At 33.7% G+C, this 19,815-nt stretch overlaps 2 protein-coding genes, 1 non-coding gene and 1 pseudogene across 3 annotated transcripts; 3 read left to right on the forward strand and 1 right to left on the reverse strand.

The window, feature by feature from the left end:
* The first annotated feature begins 7,432 nt into the window (after positions 1 to 7,432).
* Positions 7,433 to 10,549, forward strand: LOC133679518 (phenylacetaldehyde reductase-like). The gene is made up of 6 exons (XM_062102134.1): positions 7,433 to 7,643; positions 7,904 to 8,076; positions 8,260 to 8,451; positions 8,709 to 8,871; positions 9,629 to 9,818; positions 10,176 to 10,549. The coding sequence occupies exons 1-6, from the start codon at positions 7,526 to 7,528 to the stop codon at positions 10,318 to 10,320; spliced, it is 981 nt and encodes a 326-aa protein (XP_061958118.1). The 5' UTR covers positions 7,433 to 7,525; the 3' UTR covers positions 10,321 to 10,549.
* A 608-nt stretch (positions 10,550 to 11,157) lies between these two features.
* On the forward strand, positions 11,158 to 15,965 carry LOC133679519 (phenylacetaldehyde reductase-like). Its single transcript, XM_062102135.1, has 6 exons — positions 11,158 to 11,439; positions 12,033 to 12,202; positions 12,566 to 12,757; positions 13,358 to 13,520; positions 14,734 to 14,920; positions 15,630 to 15,965. The coding sequence occupies exons 1-6, from the start codon at positions 11,322 to 11,324 to the stop codon at positions 15,772 to 15,774; spliced, it is 975 nt and encodes a 324-aa protein (XP_061958119.1). The 5' UTR covers positions 11,158 to 11,321; the 3' UTR covers positions 15,775 to 15,965.
* Positions 15,966 to 16,713: 748 nt separating this feature from the next.
* Positions 16,714 to 19,446, forward strand: LOC133680150 (phenylacetaldehyde reductase-like; annotated as a pseudogene).
* Positions 19,447 to 19,670: 224 nt separating this feature from the next.
* TRNAR-UCG (transfer RNA arginine (anticodon UCG)) lies at positions 19,671 to 19,744 on the reverse strand. Its single transcript has one exon. It is a non-coding gene; the product is annotated as a tRNA-Arg (tRNA).
* Between the last annotated feature and the right edge of the window lie 71 nt (positions 19,745 to 19,815).

The following is a 19,815-nucleotide window of genomic DNA, read 5'->3' on the forward strand; positions in this document are numbered from 1 at the left end:
CTTCATTACGCATGCAATTATGGAATAAAGCTAGGCTTTCCAAGTCCTGGACCACAAATATAGAATCCCAGTTATCATCCATAATTTTTCTTGCATTCAGTACCTTATGCTTTTATATGCTAACTGTAAATTATTGGCATATGATGTCCTTGTTTCTTCAGCTTCTTCAGCTCCAAATCCACGTGAAGACAACGATACTCGAAATCCACGTGAAAACAATAGTTTTCTTTCTCTGAGAGTTTATGTTTGAAGGATATGGTGGTTAATTAGCTATCTATGAAGCTTGCGTGAGGGCTCTCATCAATATGTATGTATGATCGATCATGCCTGACATCAGAATCAACACCTGGAGTTTGTAGTTGAACAATGACGCGAAGTCAATAAGATGATCACGAGAATGTTGCTCTGCTTGTTATTCTAAACTTCATCATGTTATCTCCTCTTTCCTGTTCAAAGCCTATGACTATATTAGACATTAATTATACATGAATTATTCTCTCAATTAACCTGTGATCTTTGAAATTTGAAATTGAAGAATTTGTTACTATATATATATGCTCCTCATGTAGCAGGTCTAACCATCAATGTATTTGAAATCTTGATCATTCTCAAGGAAAAAAAATTCTCAAGGCCAGAAACCAGAGGAGAAGAGAGGTTTTAGATATTTGAGTGCTAGAAATCATGTCAGCATCAATAGAGGCTTTAGCTATGGCAGGTGTGGATTATCTTATACACAATTTGGACATTGAAGAATGGGAGGAAGAGGAGTTGGAGCTGCCTCCACCACATTTACTAGCTGAGGAGGAGGAGGAGGAGGAGGAGGAGAAAGTTGAAAGAAATAGCAAGGACAGCTTTCCTATATGTCGATGTTGGCTCTCCTGCGTCTGGAAAAAAAGATGGTTCTCGTAGTGATTATGTGATCACTGAGCAACCCCTGAATATCATCCAATAAAGTAGGTCAAGGGAGAATCTCATGTAAGAGGATATGACCAAATGATGCTGAGACTCGAATGGTGGCAGTAATGGATATTTGCAGTTCTTGTCTGTTAGTTTAGAAAATATTGTTGTCTGTTAGTTTTGATTTCTTTCTGTTTTTTAGAGCTAGCTTCATATGATTCTTTGATTTGGAGATTCCGAATCAGATTTTAACATGGTTAGCTCCTGTATAGTTTTTTCTTTTTCCTTTCATCATTGGATTCTTTAGTTCATCCTAAAAAAATATTTGAATAGAATTTAGACATCTCAAAATTTGCAACCAAATAAAGCTAGTCGGTCTATTGGTTTGTAAATTCGGTATATCATATGATATTATTTTCCTTTGTCCTTTGACACAACATAAATTGAAAATATCAACAACTTCAATTGCTGTATAATATATAACCACACCGAGGTGGCGCTGCAGTCTCAGGAAGTTGAAGTGACAGATGTTTAATACATTTTGTGATATTGCTGACAAAGAAAGACAGCAAAACCTCTTTAAATTTTTGTTTTTTTCACTTTAAAGGATGATGTGCCTAGCTAAATGGAGCCAAAAGCATATTTTAATGGCATGTTCATTTTCAACTCTAGGGATATTATTAGCAGTGAGTACTTCTATGAAACCGAAGCTTGGAAAGGCTGATCATGCAAAGTGTACTCGGAAGGGTTTTGAACAAGACAATTGCAAAGGGAACAAAGAATCTATTTAAACACGCTCAGTGAATAGAATTGGTGTTTCAGAAACTACTCTTTCTGGTTTTCCTGCATTGAGGTCAGAATGGCAAAAGGGTGCGGAGTTAATTTTCTATGCCTATTCCTTCTCGAATTGTAACATTCCAAGCTCTGAACTTCCATTAGGAGATATCATTGTATTACCTCAATTAACTTAAAAATATTCAAAAAATTAATTTAAAATAAAAAAATTCAAGATTTTTCAGAAACATATACTCTCATACACATATTTAGATGGTATCTATATGCAGCACGTATGCTGGCTCTTGCCTGTAATCTTCTTCTTTTTTTGGAAATTAACTAGTTTTTTATTTCCTATTCAGGCAAAAAAGGAAAAAAAATAAAGAAAAGAAGAAAGAAAGCATTTTTCCTATTACAAGCAGGCAAAGAACAGTATTCCCTGTTTAGCACAGATATTCGTAAATTATATAAACTGCTTTTCCTTTATCTTAAACTTCAATTCACCTATGTATACTTTTCTGAAGTACCAACAAGAGAGAAGTATATATTTATAACTTATTCAGCGCTGAAGTATTTTACATATATTTACTGGTTAAGTAGTTAACTGAACTCGAGTTTTGACCCAAAAAATTATCGATTCACTCATTAGTTATGCATGCAATTCGATAGTTCTCAGATTTTTATGCTTAATTCATCCACTGACGTGTTTTTTTGAACTATATTGCTAAAGCCTCCAGTTATGAAGAAGATTGTGTTGAGCATCGATAAGTGCTGTAATTGCGAAGGATGCAGGAAGAAAGTGGACAGAATTTTGTCCGAGACCGAAGGTGAAATTATGGAGTCTGTGTAGTTCATGTAATATAAGGTTTATGTTTCAGTATTAATGGACCTGATTGATGGGGGTCCTTGTGTTTATAGGGATGGAGGGCAATGCTACACGATCCTGGAATGCGGATAACCTGCTCACCATCACCATGACTGGTACCATAGACATTCAAGCCTTGACGGATAGATTCTGGAAAAGGATGCATAAGAAGAACGTGGATGTGAAGATCTTGCCTTGGATGGATGAAGGCGAGAAGAAAGTTGGCTCTAAAAGTTCTTCAAAAGAGAAGCCAATTGAGAAATCCGACCCTGCAAGTTCAGAGAAAGATGACAGTACTAAAAGCTCCTCGGAAGAGAAGACAAGTAAGAAGGCTGACCCTTCAAAAGATCAGACGCCCAATACGAAAGTTGACACTACAAATTCTTCGAAAGATAAGAAGGCAATAAGGAAGCTGACACTGCATGTTCTTCAAAAGATAAGAAATCTAATGAGGAAGCTCACACTGCATGTTCTTCCGAGAGAACCCCGATGAGGAGATATTTCTCAATTTATTTTATTAAGTGTAAATATTATATTTTTTATTTCTCAGTTAAAAAAGAAAATCATGATGCTGAAAAAACACATGTCAGTTGATATAAAATCATGATGCTAAATAATAAACTTTTCATATGATTTTCACACGGTAAACAGAAAAAATATAAAAATTATAAAGGGAAAAAAAATAATAAAAACGAACTAAGAGTCTGTTTTAGAGTGTGGTTGTAGTTGTTTTTTAAAGTGTTTTTCATGCTAAAATATATCAAAATAATATTTTTTTTATTTTTTAAAAATTATTTTTGAAATTAGCATATCAAAACAATTCAAAACATATAAAAAAAATTAATTTTTTTTTAAAATAAAATTTTTAAAAACTTGGGTTGACTCGCGTTTCCAAACAGACTCTAAATAAATAAGCCGTCACGTTACCGCTGCTCCGCTACCGAATCATATTTTTTTATTTTACTATTTTTAATTAAAATTTCACTGAACTAAAATTAAATTTAAAAAATATTGATTATGCTTTAAGAAAAAGCAAAACACATATATCAGCTGAGTTAAATTAAAAATAAAATGAGAGCGGAACTTTTTTTCCACACAGCATAAATTCAAGAATTATCAAATCTATTATATATATAGTTTTTTCTTAAAAAAAATTGTGACATGTATTAGAAGAGAGTACATAATTTTTTAACACTTGATCATTGACACGTAATATTAATTTCTAATTATTGAACACGAATATCTATTTTAAACAGTCACAAGTGATTTTTAACAAGAACAAAAGGATCTCAAACTATGCATATTGAATTGAAAAATAATTAAAAAAATAAATTACTCTTAAAAAAATATTTTAAATTTAGTTATTTGTAGTGAAGAAGATGTTATCACTAAAAACAGTAGTCAATCTATGTTTAAATTTCAGTAAAAAAATTATTCAAATATTTTAAAAACCATACGTGGCATATTAATACATTTGAAAAAAATATATCATAAGGTATCGATTTTTTTTTTTATCGTTGTGTTATTTTTAATGTGTTTTTGGCCCTTTTTGGTCTGAGAAACAATTACTATATGTATATTTAATAATATATTTAGATTTATATAAGAAAAAATCAATATGCATCATTAGGAATATATCAGAAACGATATAATAAGTTTATAAAAATAAATAAATAAAACATATGAATTAATTGCACAATCTAAAAAATTCAGAACTGTAAGAAATTAAAAACTTCTGAAAAAAAAACAATTAAAAACTAAAAACATTGAGGAAAAAAAAAAAAGAAATCCAAGTTTGGGGTGTACAAGCCCAGATGAAATGCACTTCATAATAAGAGTATATTCCATCATGATACTAAAAGTCTAATTAAGCTACGGTGTAGCTCTATAAAAAACCATGTTATTTTATTTTATTTTATTTTATTTTTAACTGTTAATGTTAATTATTAATGTAACTTGTTAATAAAAGAAACTGGCATAGTATTTTTATTTTTATCTTGTACACAGAAGGTCCACGGTTTCGCACGTGTGATAAATATTTATGTAGTATACCTGATGTTGTTACTCAATGCGCAAACCCTAGAGGCTAGAGCTAAAGAAAGAAGAGAGAGAAAAAGATTATATGCGGCTCAGGAACCAGAAAAATTATTTAAGAGGGTCAAATTAAAAACAAATAAAATTGAGAGGTTAAAATTTAAATTTTACTAATTTTATGGTCGATACTGGAAATTGTTCAAAAGAAAAACATTCTTGCTGGCCGGGACCCCTGTTTTTGGTACCAAGAAAAAGGTGCTCTTTATAAATAAAAGTGTAAATTAGTAACTTGACCATTGATGTTGGTTGTTAATTCTTTTTAAAATTAACCTTTTCAAATGCAATATTAAGTTTGTTTAAGTACGTGAGATTCGAAATGAGTGATATTTTATAAAAAAACAATTAAATTATAATGAAATACCAATAAGAGAACAAAGTTATGAATAAATATGAAAATATAAGGATTATGTATTAAATTTTTAAACCAAAGCAGCTAACTTTATTTTACTAGAAAGAAAGAGATAAAAAAAAAAGCATCCACCCTAAATAAAATGTACAACATTACAGTAAGGTTAACTAGATAGGTGGTCCGTGCCTCGCAGACTCACCTTTTATTTTCATAAAACATTATGTTTTGATGATGGCAGGATCTAAGGCTATTTGGGTCCTACTAATATCTAATCGAAGTCTATTTTGGACTCTGCACATATAATAATTCAAGGCTATTTTGGATTCTGCAGCATGCAGGGTCCAAGGATAATTGGGTCTTGGTGTGTCCAAGCGCCACACGTGCGCTGAGGTGTATCCAGCTCCCAGGCAGGCAGCCCAAACACCCTCTATGCGCAGGGGTGTCCCTAGTACTGAGGCAGGAGCCTAAGCGTCATGTATGCGCAGGGGGCATGCCCAGCACTAAGGCAATAGCGCAGCACCATGTGTGTGCAGGGGTGTGCCCACAACCGAGGCAAGAGCCAAAAACGCCACGTGTGCAATGGGATGCGCCCAACCCTAAAGCAAGCCCAAGCACCACGTGTGCGCAAAAGGTGTGTCCAGCCCCCAGGCAGGAGCCCAAACACCACGTGTCCTGTGTGGTTTTTTTTCGATAATAATAACAATTTTTTAAATTTTATTAATGATGATAATAATAATATTAATATTAATTTTTAATTTTATCTTTCAAATCAAATCTTTGATTGCTTTCAATATTAAGAATAATTTTTTTCTAATTTAGTAATTATTTTATTAATAATATTGATTATTATAAAAATAATAATATTTATAACACAGAAAAAAATATTTTTAATATTAATACTTTTGATTATAGTAAAAATAATACTATTCATAACACAAATAATATTATTTTTAATTCCAAGAATATTTAGAACACAAATAATAATATTTTTTTATATTAAAACTTTGAATTATTATAAAAATAATAATAATATCTTTGAGATGAATATGTTGAATTCTAAGAAAAATAATAATCTTTTGATAGGAATACTTTGAATAATAAGAAAAATAATAATATGTTTTACATGAATACTTTGTATTATAAGAAAAATAATAATATTTACAACGTAAATTATAATATTTTTTATATTAATACCTCGAATTGTTGAATATTTTAATATTATTATGTCGCGAGCTCACCTTTTATTTTGATAAAAAATACCATACAAATTTATAATATAAATAATAATATGTTTTTAATATTAATACTAATATTTTCTTTGAAATTTATTAATTATTATATTAACAATATTAATTATAATAAAAATAATAATATTTTTAAAACAAATAATAATATTTAGAATCTTAAGACCTAGAAACCTTGGGTCTTGATGGAGGATCCAATAATAATTGGATCCTGATGCTGATCCAAGCACTACCATTGATCGTGGGTCCTATGCCGAACCCATTCCTCTTGAATTTATTAACATGATCCAAGCGCTAGGTGTCTCCAAGTGAAGCGTAGGCATGGGTCACTCCCAGCCCAACCCAAGCGTCATGTGTGCGCTGGGATGTGACTAGCTCCAGACAGGTAGCTCAAGCGCTACATGTGCGTAGGGGTATACTCAGCGCCCCTCTAGCATGGTGTTTGGGTTCCGCAACCTCACCATATGCCCCCATCAACAGTGCACTCCACAAAAAGTATTCATTGTCTATAGTACCATACTATAATGCAGAACAGTACAATCCATAATAAATTCATTCATAATAAATAATATTTCGCACTACAGTGAAACATTAATCAGTTTTAATTATAGTTAATATTAAAAACGATTTTAACCCAAAATGAAAATGAAAATTATAATGATTTAATAATTTTTAAATTTTAAATAGTCGTAAAAAATAATTTTATATTTTAATATGTAAAATACACTAACCATTGCTTAGCTCATTGCTTACGCCGACGAACAGCTGTTGCTATCATTACCATGCTGTCAAGGATTAAATAATCGTCAAATCATTGGCGGTTAGACTCGCTTGGGCACAATATGGTTTTAGCAGTAACTATTAGAGCAATATATATATATATATATATATATATATATATATATATATATATATATATATATATATAAAATAAATAAAAACTACACAATAAATATTGAATAGAATGTAAATATTTAAAATTTTTATACATTGAACAATAAATAAATTATGTATAGGATTTCACAATGATTATTGTTATCCTTATTTATTTATATACGGGGAATTTACTAAGTTAGTGTATGATATCATTGTTCCTGGTTATTGTTTAAAATATTTATTTATTTAAAATAATTTAAAAATATATAAAAATATTTTTAAAAAAATTCAATTTCTTTTTAAAAAGCGATATAACGCCGCGGAAAACAAACTGGCCATGAGTTATTCTTATTTTTCGCTCTCCTCTGTCCTTTTTGGTTTTTTGGAAAGATTCTCTGTCCTTTCTCTCTTAACTCTCACTGACAAATGAGTGCAGAAGGAAAAGTAGTTTGTGTAACAGGAGCGTCAGGCTACATTGCCTCATGGCTAGTCAAGCTCTTACTCCACCGTGGTTATACTGTCAAAGCCACTGTTCGTGACCCAAGTTAGTACCCTTATCTCTTTCTTTCTTTCCAGCTTAACTTCTTTGTTTCTTTCGAGTTCAATATGCTTTAGTGATAATTCATATTCTGGTATTCTTCAATTTGTTCATAATTTTTTATTTAATTCTCAGGCTATGGATCACAACATAATTAATTAAGTAATAGTTAGCTTCAACTAATAATGTATTGATGAATATTGAGGTTTTCTCGTTGGAGTTCATGTCCTTAATCACTTTACTAATCCTGTTTATATGTGTTGTAGATGACCCCAAGAGAACTGAACACTTACTCAATCTAGATGGAGCTAAAGAAAGACTTCACTTATTTAAAGCAAATTTAGTTGAAGAGGGGTCTTTTGATCCCGTAGTGGATGGATGTGAAAGCGTGTTTCACGTGGCTTCTCCTGTATTACTCGGGACAAATATTGATCCACAGGTAATCTTTTAATGGTTTTTTTCTACTTTCTAATCATCGAAGTTACACCCAAATTGATACCATCGATAACATAAAGTATTCGATGATGATATTCCACTTTGATTTGTCGTGCATGGCTTTTTGATTTTGTTAACTGTTTATATCAAATGTTTCCTTATGGTTTTTATATTCTCCATATTCCAGGCAGATCTGATTGAACCTGCAGTAAAGGGAACCCTAAACGTTCTCAAGTCATGTGCCAAATTTCCTTCTGTCAAGAGAGTGATTCTAACATCTTCCATGGCTTCGGTTATTTTCAATGGAAAACCATTGACCCCTGGCGTGGTAGTGGATGAGACTTGGTTTTCAGATTCTGCGTTTTGTTTGTCAAATAAGGTGTGCCTCTTTCTGCTTTATCAGTCCAGGTTTTCTATTTAATATATTGGTGATTTTACTTGATGATTTTATATGTATGAAAGAATCAGCTGTGTCACACTGGCTGGCTAATTAACATGTGAGAAGCGAGCTAGCACCAAATCCAGTTCGATATAACAGAATAAGTGAACACTGCTTTGATATATGGCTATTGGGCAATGTTCAGGGAGTTTATCTTTAAACATTTTTTTTATGACAATCTATTTTTGGTTTTCCAGCTTTGGTATATGGCTTCAAAGACTTTAGCTGAGGAGGCTGCTTGGAAATTTGCAGAAGAAAAAGGAATTGACATGGTTACAATTAATCCAGGCTTTGTGATTGGTCCTCTCTTGCAGTCAACTCTTAAATCCACTGCCGAGATGTTTCTGGACCGCATAAATGGTATGCTTAACTTGTCTTATGTTACTTGTTTTCCTTTCAAGTTCATAAATACCTCAAGCAACATTTAAGAACTATGAGTTTATACTTATCTAGTGCAAAGATTCAATAAACAAAAATACTAGCCTAATCCTTGCATCCATAGGCTAAAACATTCCATTATTGACTCAAATTTGTTACCTTCTATATCAGACCTTGTATTCCTCATGTTTTATCCAACTTTAACTTGAAGTTACATTTCTTAAACTTCTAATTTGTAAGGATATGGCCCTATGGGTGCTGTACATGCAAAAATGCTAGGAAAATCTCCTTAGGAAAAAAGTTGGACAGAGATCCGTAGGGGACATAACTACAGAAGTTCATGTGTCATGAAATTGCTCTTTGGTAATGCTAGCTTTTGGTTCCCTTACTGAAAAATCTGTTACTGAATTATAATATCATGAAATCTAGGATGTAAAGTAACTCCTTCATAACATAGGGTGTATTTGAAGATAACTTCAAGGTAGAGGCAGATAGTTGCTGCATAAATACATAGTTTCACATCAATATACCAAGCAAGGATGTATTGCTCACAACATGTAAAATGTCCAATGGAAATTAGAATCTTACAGTTCTTAGATGACCCGTTTAACATGGTTTGAGTGGCATGCTTTAAGCTTCTTTATGATTAAAAATGATAAATGGCCAAATTATCAAGAAGCAGATTATTCAATGTGCATGATGTCTTTTGATTTGAGAAATTGAGTTTTTTTGTGTGCAGGAGGAGCATCAGGATTGCCAAGTGAAATTTATAGATTTGTTGATGTGAGAGATGTTGCTTATGCACACATTCAAGCACTTGAAATACCTTCAGCCAGTGGTAGATATTGTTTAGTTGGAAGAGTTACGCACTTCTCTGATGCAGTGAAGATTGCGCATGAACTATACCCTACTTTGCCCCTTCCTGAAAAGTAAGTTACTGTTATTTCCATTGCGGTGAATGCCTTTCACATAGGTCCCATTGATAAATCACTCAACATAAAATTTTGTTAGAGATCATGATAAGAGAATATTTAGCTAATTAGTTGTCAGAGTTATTGGGTTATTGGCTGTTGGAGATCACAATCCAGATAGGTAATAATGTGCTTGATCATTGGAGGAGATGATAATAGAGGGAAGTGTCTGAAGCTTTTCTTAATTACGATGTAGTATGAAGAATTATTTTGAATCAAATCATGAGCGTTCTTTAAAAGCATGCTAATATTGATAGCAACATCTCATTCCCAGATAAATCAGACAATTCTGAGGAGAACACTATTTCTTTACAGATGTGCAGATGATAAGCCTTCTCCATTGAATTACGAGGTATCAAAAGAGAAAGCAAAGACTCTGGGTCTTGACTTCACTCCTCTGGAGGTGAGCGTGAAGGACACCCTTGAAAGTTTGAAGGAGAAGGGCTTCCTTAATGTCTGAGGTAGCTGGCTATTGAAGACGTTGCGATCCAGCTGATAAAGGAAAGCAAATGATTTGCAATGATATGCTGCTGCTAGGAGTCCATTTTGTTGGAAAATGGGAGACTCTTTTTATATGAATAAAGTTTTTATGTTGACACTTGGCATGAAGCTTCCTAGCTTGGTTCTTGAATGGAATAATTCTTGTACTTGAAAAGATTCGATTCATATAATTTTGTTTCTTGACAGAAGCTCCCTCCCACATGGTAGATTTACGGCTTGATCAGTAGATATTCACAGTACCAATATATAATTACTAGTGTGAATTTCATCAACTACTCCAGAAGATATGTATAACAGAAGTTCACAGAGGAAGCTGTAAATTCAACCAAGACATTTGCAATCCAAGAGAAACAAAATTACCGTGAATATATAGTTATCTGGAAAAGAGTTGATGGCAGATGAGGAGATGACAAGCCTTTTTGCCAAACAACGAGGTGTCAAAGGAGAAAGCAAAAACTCACAATTATCCAGCAGTTTACCTTTCATAAATCCAAGTGAGACAATAAATAAATAAATAAATAATGTTGCTGCTGCATTTCAAGAACACAACCAGTATTTTTAAAAATTATTGCCACCAACCCATCCTTGCCCTTAAAAACTACACCCACGGCACACACACGTCCATTTCCGGTTGCAAGCAAAAACAGATAAATTATAGGCAATGCCTTTTATGATCGGTAAAGGTATAAAAATTCATTAATCATATTTTGAAAATCCAAATTAATAATAATAAAAAAAAAACAAAAAGTTTCAAGCTAATGTTTAAAAGAAAGAATAACATGTTAGACGATATTGACAACCAAAATTTCGCAGGACAAGTAAGGACTCTTTACTACAGTATTCTAAGCCAACGACATGTCATTTTCATGAGTTTTCTTGTGATAAACCGTCAACGGTCACATAGCTATGTAGATTCTTCACTCTATACAGGTAGCAGACAAATAATCAGATAGAGAGCAAATGAGTGGAGAAGGGAAGGTGGTGAGTGTAACTGGAGCATCCGGTTACATTGCTTCATGGCTTGTCAAGTTGTTGCTTGAACGTGGGTACACAGTCAAAGCCTCAGTGCGTGACCCAAGTCAGTCGTGCTAACTCAATCTCTTTACACTTATAACTTCTATCTTTAACTTCCGTTTTTATGGATTACACGATTCTGGGTCTTGTTTTTAAGTTGATTTTACTCTCAAAGTTTTAATCTTTTTTATTGATTCAATGATTATTTAGGTTCTTGAATTTCTGGGAAGGAGTGTTGTTTTTTGGAGTGTACGATGTTGGCTAAATTTTAACCTTGGTAGAATTTAAAGAAAGCAGTCGTAGAGTGGTTTAGTTACCTTTGAATAACTTTGTTAATTAGTAATTACAATTCTTAATTCGAGCAGTTTTAATTGATGGCTGAGTTTGTGTCGGGATGTAGAGTTTTGAATTCCAAAAGGTTTTAGTGAGTCAATCCAATTAGTTCAATTGATGAGAATGTTTCAATAATCAGATGTTATTCGATGTGGTCAACGTTAGATCCATCCGAGAAACTTCAAGTGTCATTTTGGCAATTAGGCTCTGCATTTCTGGAAAAACAGAAAGTTTTTTGTTCTATGGAAAGACAAGGTAACAATTTCTCCTTTTGAGACACTGGTTCCTACTTATTTCTTCCTTTTGCTGCTTTCTGTTTCATAGATGATGCAAAGAAAACTGAACACTTGCTTGCACTTGGTGGAGCTAAGGAAAGACTGCAGTTGTTCAAAGCAGACTTACTGGATGAAGGATCTTTTGATCCTGTGGTTGAGGGATGTGAATGCGTTTTCCATACTGCATCCCCATTTTATTTCACTGTCAATGATCCTCAGGTGCTTTCCTGTATATATTCCTTTGTACCAGTATAAATTTATTTTCAAATTTTACCGTTACTTTGGTTGAGTTGTTACTTTCAGATATCAAATTGCAACCAGTAATGTCATTTTTTACATGCTTGATTTCGTATGTTTTTGGAAGTAGTCATATTTTCCCGCACATTTGTTTATCCATCTTGCTGCCTTTTTTTCCTGGCTGCACCACATTTGCATGATAATCTCTGTTATAACATCCAGCATTGAAAGAGCCAGCATTTCGACTTTGAGTGTATTTTCACTTTCTCAATGATTCAAAGCAACCCAATAATTTTCTGGATATTTTCTTTTTCTTTCTGCTCTTTTTTTTTTCCTTCTTTTCAGGAAGAACTTGTTGACCCTGCATTGAAGGGAACAGTTAATGTTCTTAGGTCATGCACTAAAATTCCTTCTATCAAAAGAGTTGTCATAACATCATCCATGGCAGCAGTTGTATTCAATGGGAAATCTCTTGCACCCGATGTAGTAGTTGATGAGACATGGTTTTCAGATTCAGATTTTTGTGAGAAATCAAAGGTACATCAATGGCTAATTTCTAATAGAATACTATCTCCTTTGAAAGCAATTTTTATATCATGGCACAGGAGGATTTAGCTGGCAATATAACAAAAGTCATTTGTCTATTCTTCTTCTCCTTTTTGTTTTTCTCCGTTTTTTAAATGTATGAATTGGAGCAACTGACATATCCTGTATCGATTTGATAACTCCCCTTCTTGTTCATTCCCTTTTAATTTGTTGTTTGGCTACTGTTCTTTTGTTATCCATACTCTGTGGAAGTTTCTTTCAGCTGTTCATTTCTTGCAATCATTAAATTAATTACAAAAAAGCAAAGTTTCACTTTTTCAATGCTGCTTGTTTAATGAGATGCAGATTTGGACATCTGGATGTTCCTCTTTTTTTTTCTCGTGAAACATAAGACTATCAAAACTTTGATAGCTGGATTGTCACATCTGAGGAAAATATTTTTTTTTATGTTTTTGATATAAATAATGATGCTCTTTTGTTTGGATTGGAGTGGCATAGATTGTCATATTTGCTAAAATTATACACTTCACTTTGATGCAGACCATAAACCTTTTACATCATTTATTTACCTTTTGTTTGCTTTCTTAACAGCTATGGTACCATCTTTCAAAAACATTAGCAGAAGAAGCTGCTTGGAAGTTCACTAAAGAGAATGGAATTGACATGATCACTTTAAATCCAGGGTTGGTGATCGGCCCTCTCTTGCAGCCAACACTTAATCAAAGTGCAGAGTCGGTTCTTGACCTTATAAATGGTACTTTTCATCTAGTGCAAAGCTATAAATTTTACTTACTTTCCATATGAAATTCATACTTTCTCTAGGTTATTGCTGACTTCTGCTTTGGCTAATTTCTAATTGCTCTTGCACAAATAACAAGTAAAAGTGATAATAATCACTGTGGAATAGCTATCCACAATTAACAGCAACAAAAACCAACTTGTTAGTGGAGTTTCTTTTTGATCTTATGCATGGAATTTCCTTCATTAGGTATTGGAATGGCAGATCTTATCTCCCATTCATTTTTATTTTCATGTAGCTATTACCAGCTCTCATAAATCTGAAGAAATTGACTGGATCTTGATACCAATTAGTGAATTAGGACTATTTAACAGGTTTTCTTATTTTATTTGGTTTGGAGTCTAAAAATAAGCTCTGGACCCTGCCTAGACATTAAAAAAAATATCGAATATTGATTATTTGAATACTTCTCTTGATTTTTGTTCTTATTAGTGTATTGTTTATGGTGGGATTCAAACTTGGCACCTCCCCTCTCTTTCTTTGCAAGTGTACCACTTAGTTTCCAACACCATTTGTCCTTGCAACTTTTCTGTAAAAGGTTTACATGCTTGATTAGATTACATTAGATGTGTTGACTGTAAAAATTCAAGTGGGTACATGTCCATAAAGGCTTTCACGCTTTTGTAAGGTTCTAATGTGTATGTCCTTGTGTGGAACTTAATGGCGCAGGTTAGAGAAAATAATTAGCACCTAAACTCAATCGTGTAAATCTTATTGGTATCCTTCCACCTTCTTAATTGAACCTGTCAACTCTGCATTTTCCACATGATAAATTCTCATACGAACTTGTAAAATTTGTTCTCATGAACTTTTTCTTGTGGGCTAGTATCTTAAATGTCTTTGAATTTCAATTACAATTTTTGACATTTGGAATGATCTGTTTTCACTTACTATAACATGTACAATCTTGGCACTGCATGTATTCTTCTTATTATATTATTCCCGTTGTCTTCATTGCGGAATTTTTATGACAAAGTACCATTAGAACTACCAGAATTGATTTTAGAAATTGTGAGTGTAATGAGAGAGATAACCTGCACGGGCTAATTACCCATTATTAGGTAGTTTCTTGTATCAAACCCCATGGACATTTAGATTCCATACATATATTATTCTTCTTATGCATGCAATTATACCTGATGCAAGCAATTGAGATTATTTCATGCAGGGGCAAAAAGCTATCCAAATACAACGTATAGATGGGTAGATGTTAGAGATGTTGCCAATGCACATATCTATGCCTTGGAGAATCCTTCAGCTAACGGGCGATACTGTTTAGTAGGGACTGTTATACACTCTTCTGAGGCTGTGAAGATTTTAAGCAAGCTTTACCCTGATCTCACTATTCCTAAACAGTAAGTTTCTTAGATGTATGGCATGCAGTGCACTTCTTTTCCTCTTCAATAGAGACAGCTGAGTTTCATTTCTAATTCTCAGATTTTTAGGCGACTAAAAAATAATGTTGTTTCATTAGCTTTTGTTTTGTGCCAGTTGTACCTTGGCATTGAAATGCTGTTATTTCCCTTTATAACATATGCATCGCAGGAACTTTTGGGAGATCTAGAGTGCCTATGAAATTTGTGGTCTACACAACAAAAAATATAAAATTAATGAATTCTTATGATGCCAGAACTGATTTCCATGAAGAAGAATTACTTAAAAAAAAACATGTTCACCATCAAGGGTCTGATGTTCTGATTACTCTTCTGTACCTGCATCTGACTAGAGGGATTCTGAATAATCATCTGTGGAAATCTTTACCTTCCATGCACTAAGTTACAGTTGTGCAGTTTGAACTGTTATGTACGAAGGAATTCCTTCTTGACAATGATTGAAAGTTCTGAGATTTGTTGGATATGCTGTGGTTAAAACTCAAACATTTTAATTTCTTCTCTGATTGTCCAAATACCGATTAGCTTTTTATAGACGGTATTTAGGATCCATATTTGAAATCCACTGAATTTAACTCATTGATCTGTCTCTAATTTGCAAAGATGCTGCAGCTGCCTTGTAATGGATTCTGGAATTTTAAAAAAATCGTTTTGCATGTTTGTTTAATGGCAGGTGTGCAGATGATAAGCCTCCCATGCCAAAATATCAGGTATCCAAAGAGAGAGCAGCAAGTCTGGGTGTCAAGTATACTCCTCTTGAGGCAAGTCTAAAGGATACTATCGAAAGCTTGAAGGAGAAGAACTTTGTTAGCTTCTGACTCTAATTATCTACTTGCAAGTCAGACAAATGGAAGTAAAATTCCACCCTAAAACTGATTGTTATTAATCTTATTTTTCACTATTGTGATTTGTCCTGGAGGTCTCCATCCTGAAATCTTTAGGATGCAACCGGTGTAAAAAACAATAAAAACAAAAGAAACTGAAGTCAGCAAATAAGTTGATTCCAATATTTGGTTTGCATGTGTACTATATACGTATATCGTGATATGCAGATTGACCTTGAAATATTGAAATTGTTGGTTGTCCTGGGGAGCTTCCTGAAAATGTTCATGATTTTGTATTCCTGAATCTATTTGAACACAGTCAATGGAGTTGCTGTTTGAGAAACTGCATTAACTTGGGTTTCTATATAGATCTGAATGCACCTGGGACAGATTTTTCCTTTTTATCTTCTCTCACACCCAGGCCCCCCTCTTCACATGATGGCTCAGGTAGGTCTAAACACCCATTGGTACTGGGAGGGAATTTTGATTTGCTAAGAAAGACATCTGATGTGTAGGGAAGATAGACACGATACACGATATTAGATTTGCAGTGTTAAACTTTGAAGCTGGAGTTTTATACTTATTTGGGCTAGTACATTATAATTAGACCCGATTTCATTTGATTAATATGGATCAAGTACTAAACCTGGGTTAATCTAAAACAGTTTCTGTAAAGAATCTAATCTTTTAACTATAAATGTATACATCAACAACTAAGTCTATCCCCCACACCATGAATTCATCAAAATGTGTTTCTTGATCTTGAGTCTCATCACGCCACTTGAACGTCTCACGTAAAGCAATTATGATTTTTTTTATTAATCTCAAATAGTATATCATTTGACAATTTGAATTTTTAGAGAAAGACTTACATGGCAGGAGTTGAGAGAAAACCATTAGACTTTTTAAATAACAATAGTGAACTGGAGTTAAGGAATCAAGCCATTGGTTTTCAAATATTTAGGACCAAGTTACACTTGCATTCAGAACTTGAGGGCCAAAGAATAACTAACTTTTTAGACATGATTAGCTCAATCATTGCTGACGCAGACAGCCCAACTGCCAGTGCCACTTTTGCACACATAAACTCATTACCATAACACGGTCCAAAACGTTAATTTCAGTTACTCTGCAAGTCTCAGACCATCGTAAATATCTCTATATTTTCCAGTTTTTGACAGAAACTCTTTGATCCAGCTCTTCTCTGTCTGTTTTCTCTGGACTCACACGCTCACTGATGACGATTGGAGAAGGGAAAGTGGTGTGTGTCACTGGAGGGTCTGGATACATAGCTTCATGGCTAGTCAAGTTCTTACTCAATCGGGGTTATGTTGTCAAAGCCACCGTTCGTGACCCGGGCAAGAGATTTTCTCTTTATTTGTAGCTTGCTTTGTTTCTTTTCAGTTCATTATAATCTACTTGTCTTTTGTGCATGATCTTCATGTTTCAGATTCCGGGTCTGATTCTTTTGTTTCTCACAACATAATCAGTGTATAATTTTAACTTATTCTATTGATTTCTACTGAGGGTTTTGTTGAAATTATCTTTTTGTTCACCCATTTTATTTATATATGTATGTGTCATAGATGACCCGAAAAAAACAGAACATTTACCTGCACTTGCTGGAGCTAAAGAAAGACTACACTTGTTTAAAGCGAATTTGGTTGAAGAGGGGTCTTTTGATCCTGTAATTGATGGATGTGATGGTGTCTTTCATATGGCTTCTCCTGTATTATTTTTTTGCAACAAATGACCCACAGGTAATCTTGTTCATGTCGAATTTCGACTCCACTTTTTTTGCCTTTGCACAATATCCAGTTTATTTAAACTCAACTTGATGCCAGATGACATTAATACTAATTGATAGAACCTCTATTGTGAAGGAGAATACTGTTACCGTTGGTTTCTATGTGCTCCCAATTTCAGGCAGACTTGATTGAACCTGCAGTAAAGGGACACTAAATGTCCTCCCAAGTCATGTACAAAATTCCCTTCTGTCAAGAGAGTGATTCTTACATCTTCCATGGCTTCTGTTTTATTCAATGGAAAACCTTTGACCCCTGATGTGATTGTGGATGAGACTTGGTTCTCGGAACCTGCTTGTTATGAGTCAAAGAAGGTGAATATTTGGTGTTGATTTTACCTGATGGTGTTATATATAAGAGAATCGGTTGGCTACAACCTGCCTTTCCATGTGAGGTTTTGAGTGTAAGCTACCAGTGTCCTCTCAAGTTCGTACATATATCCAAAAACCTTGCATAAAGATGAATCTAGTATATGAATCCACTGCTGCAAGAACAGGTCTAATCTTATTATGAATGAGCTGGAACGTGCTATTACAATAGGAACATGAACCGAGTAACTCTTGCATAAGACCTTGCACACATTCTGTTCTATACAGACCTTTCACTTCTGCTTGAAGTTCCAAGTCTTTGATTTTACATGATAGGGATGCTGATGGGTTCTTAAACTAAAAAAGTTAAGGAATAACCCGTATGGATGCAAAAGTTGAATGAGACCCACAGTGGACACCATCATGGAAGTCCATGTAACATAGCGTCGATGACCTACTTCGCGATGCTTTATTTCCAATTCATGGATTGAGTCCATTTTCTCTTAAGACATCAAGTCCTTCATTTCTAGTTTCTTAATCTTGATTTAGATTTGAGGATGTCATTCCTGAGAAATTCCTGGGTGTCCTTTTCTGAAAAAAAGTATAGGATTTAAACCAACTCCTTTATAACCTCTGGTGCATTTAGCAGCATAAAACAGACAGGTTTACACCAATATATCATGTCGTGATATAAAATAAACACAATATGGAGGATGTCCGGTGACAGGGGTATTAAAAGGAAATAATTATCTCATTTAGTTCTTAGATCACCCATTTTACATAGGTTGGGTGACATAATTGAACTTATTTTATGACTAGAAATAACGGGACAAATTATTAACAGGTAAATAACAAATATAACTCTTTTACTTGTTGTTTCTTCTTCTGATTTGAGCAAGGTTTGCAGGAGCTACATTCCCTAATGAAATGTATAGATTTGTCGATGATAGAGACGTTGCATGTGCACATGTTCAAGCTTTTGAAACACCTTCAGCTAGTGGGAGATATTGTTTAGGAGGACAATTTGCACACTTCCCTGAGGTTTTGGAGATTTTGCCTGAATATTACCCTGCTTTGCCCCTTCCTGAAAGGTGAGTTATTGTTTCGCAATATGATGAATGACATTCACGCTGGCCCTGCAAATGAGAAACTCAAGCACAGAATTTTATTAGGAGTGAGTGACAAGATCAGAGACACGGTAAAGGAGGGACTGAGAGTTGAAGAACTGTTTGTTGTTGATTTGTTGGAGGAGATGATCTTGACAGGTTGATGTGGTATCCAAGTGAGATAGCATGGAAGGGATGGTTCTGAGCTATAAAAGTACTTCACTAGACCAAACATGAGTCTTGTTTTAAGAGACTAAAGAGTGCTTTTTTAACAGCAGTTTCTCACTTTGTCGGAATAATGGGAGGAAGAGTTCCGCATGTTGTCTTTCATTACAGATGAGAAGATGACAAGCCCCTTCCATTGAGATATTTATAGAGCATCATTTTAATTCAATAATTTATACTATTAAATAAGGTTTTAAATATAATTTATATTAATTTTTAATACGCTTTCTTTTGATAAAAACTCTTTAAATTTAAAATTTATATAGATTATATTATCTTGTATTCATAAATAAAAATAATAAAATTTAAATTTATGATCGCCTAAGTGTAATTTAAGGACTCAATGGAAACTACTTGTTTCTTGTCTCAGAGCTAAAAGGGTTTATTAATTAATGGATTGGATTCCCAAATTGCTAATGTATGTAGCAAAGGAGACTCAAAATAAACGACCACAGTGGGAGTCGAACCCACGACCTTTTGATCCGAAGTCAAACGCGCTAATCCACTGCGCTATGCGGTCCTGACATGGAGTTCACGCTTATATTAATTAACTAATTGAATATACACAGCCGAGAAAAAGACATGAAATAT

Source organism: Populus nigra, chromosome 19 (genome assembly GCF_951802175.1).
Source record: "Populus nigra chromosome 19, ddPopNigr1.1, whole genome shotgun sequence".
In the NCBI taxonomy this organism is placed as follows: Eukaryota; Viridiplantae; Streptophyta; class Magnoliopsida; order Malpighiales; family Salicaceae; genus Populus; species Populus nigra.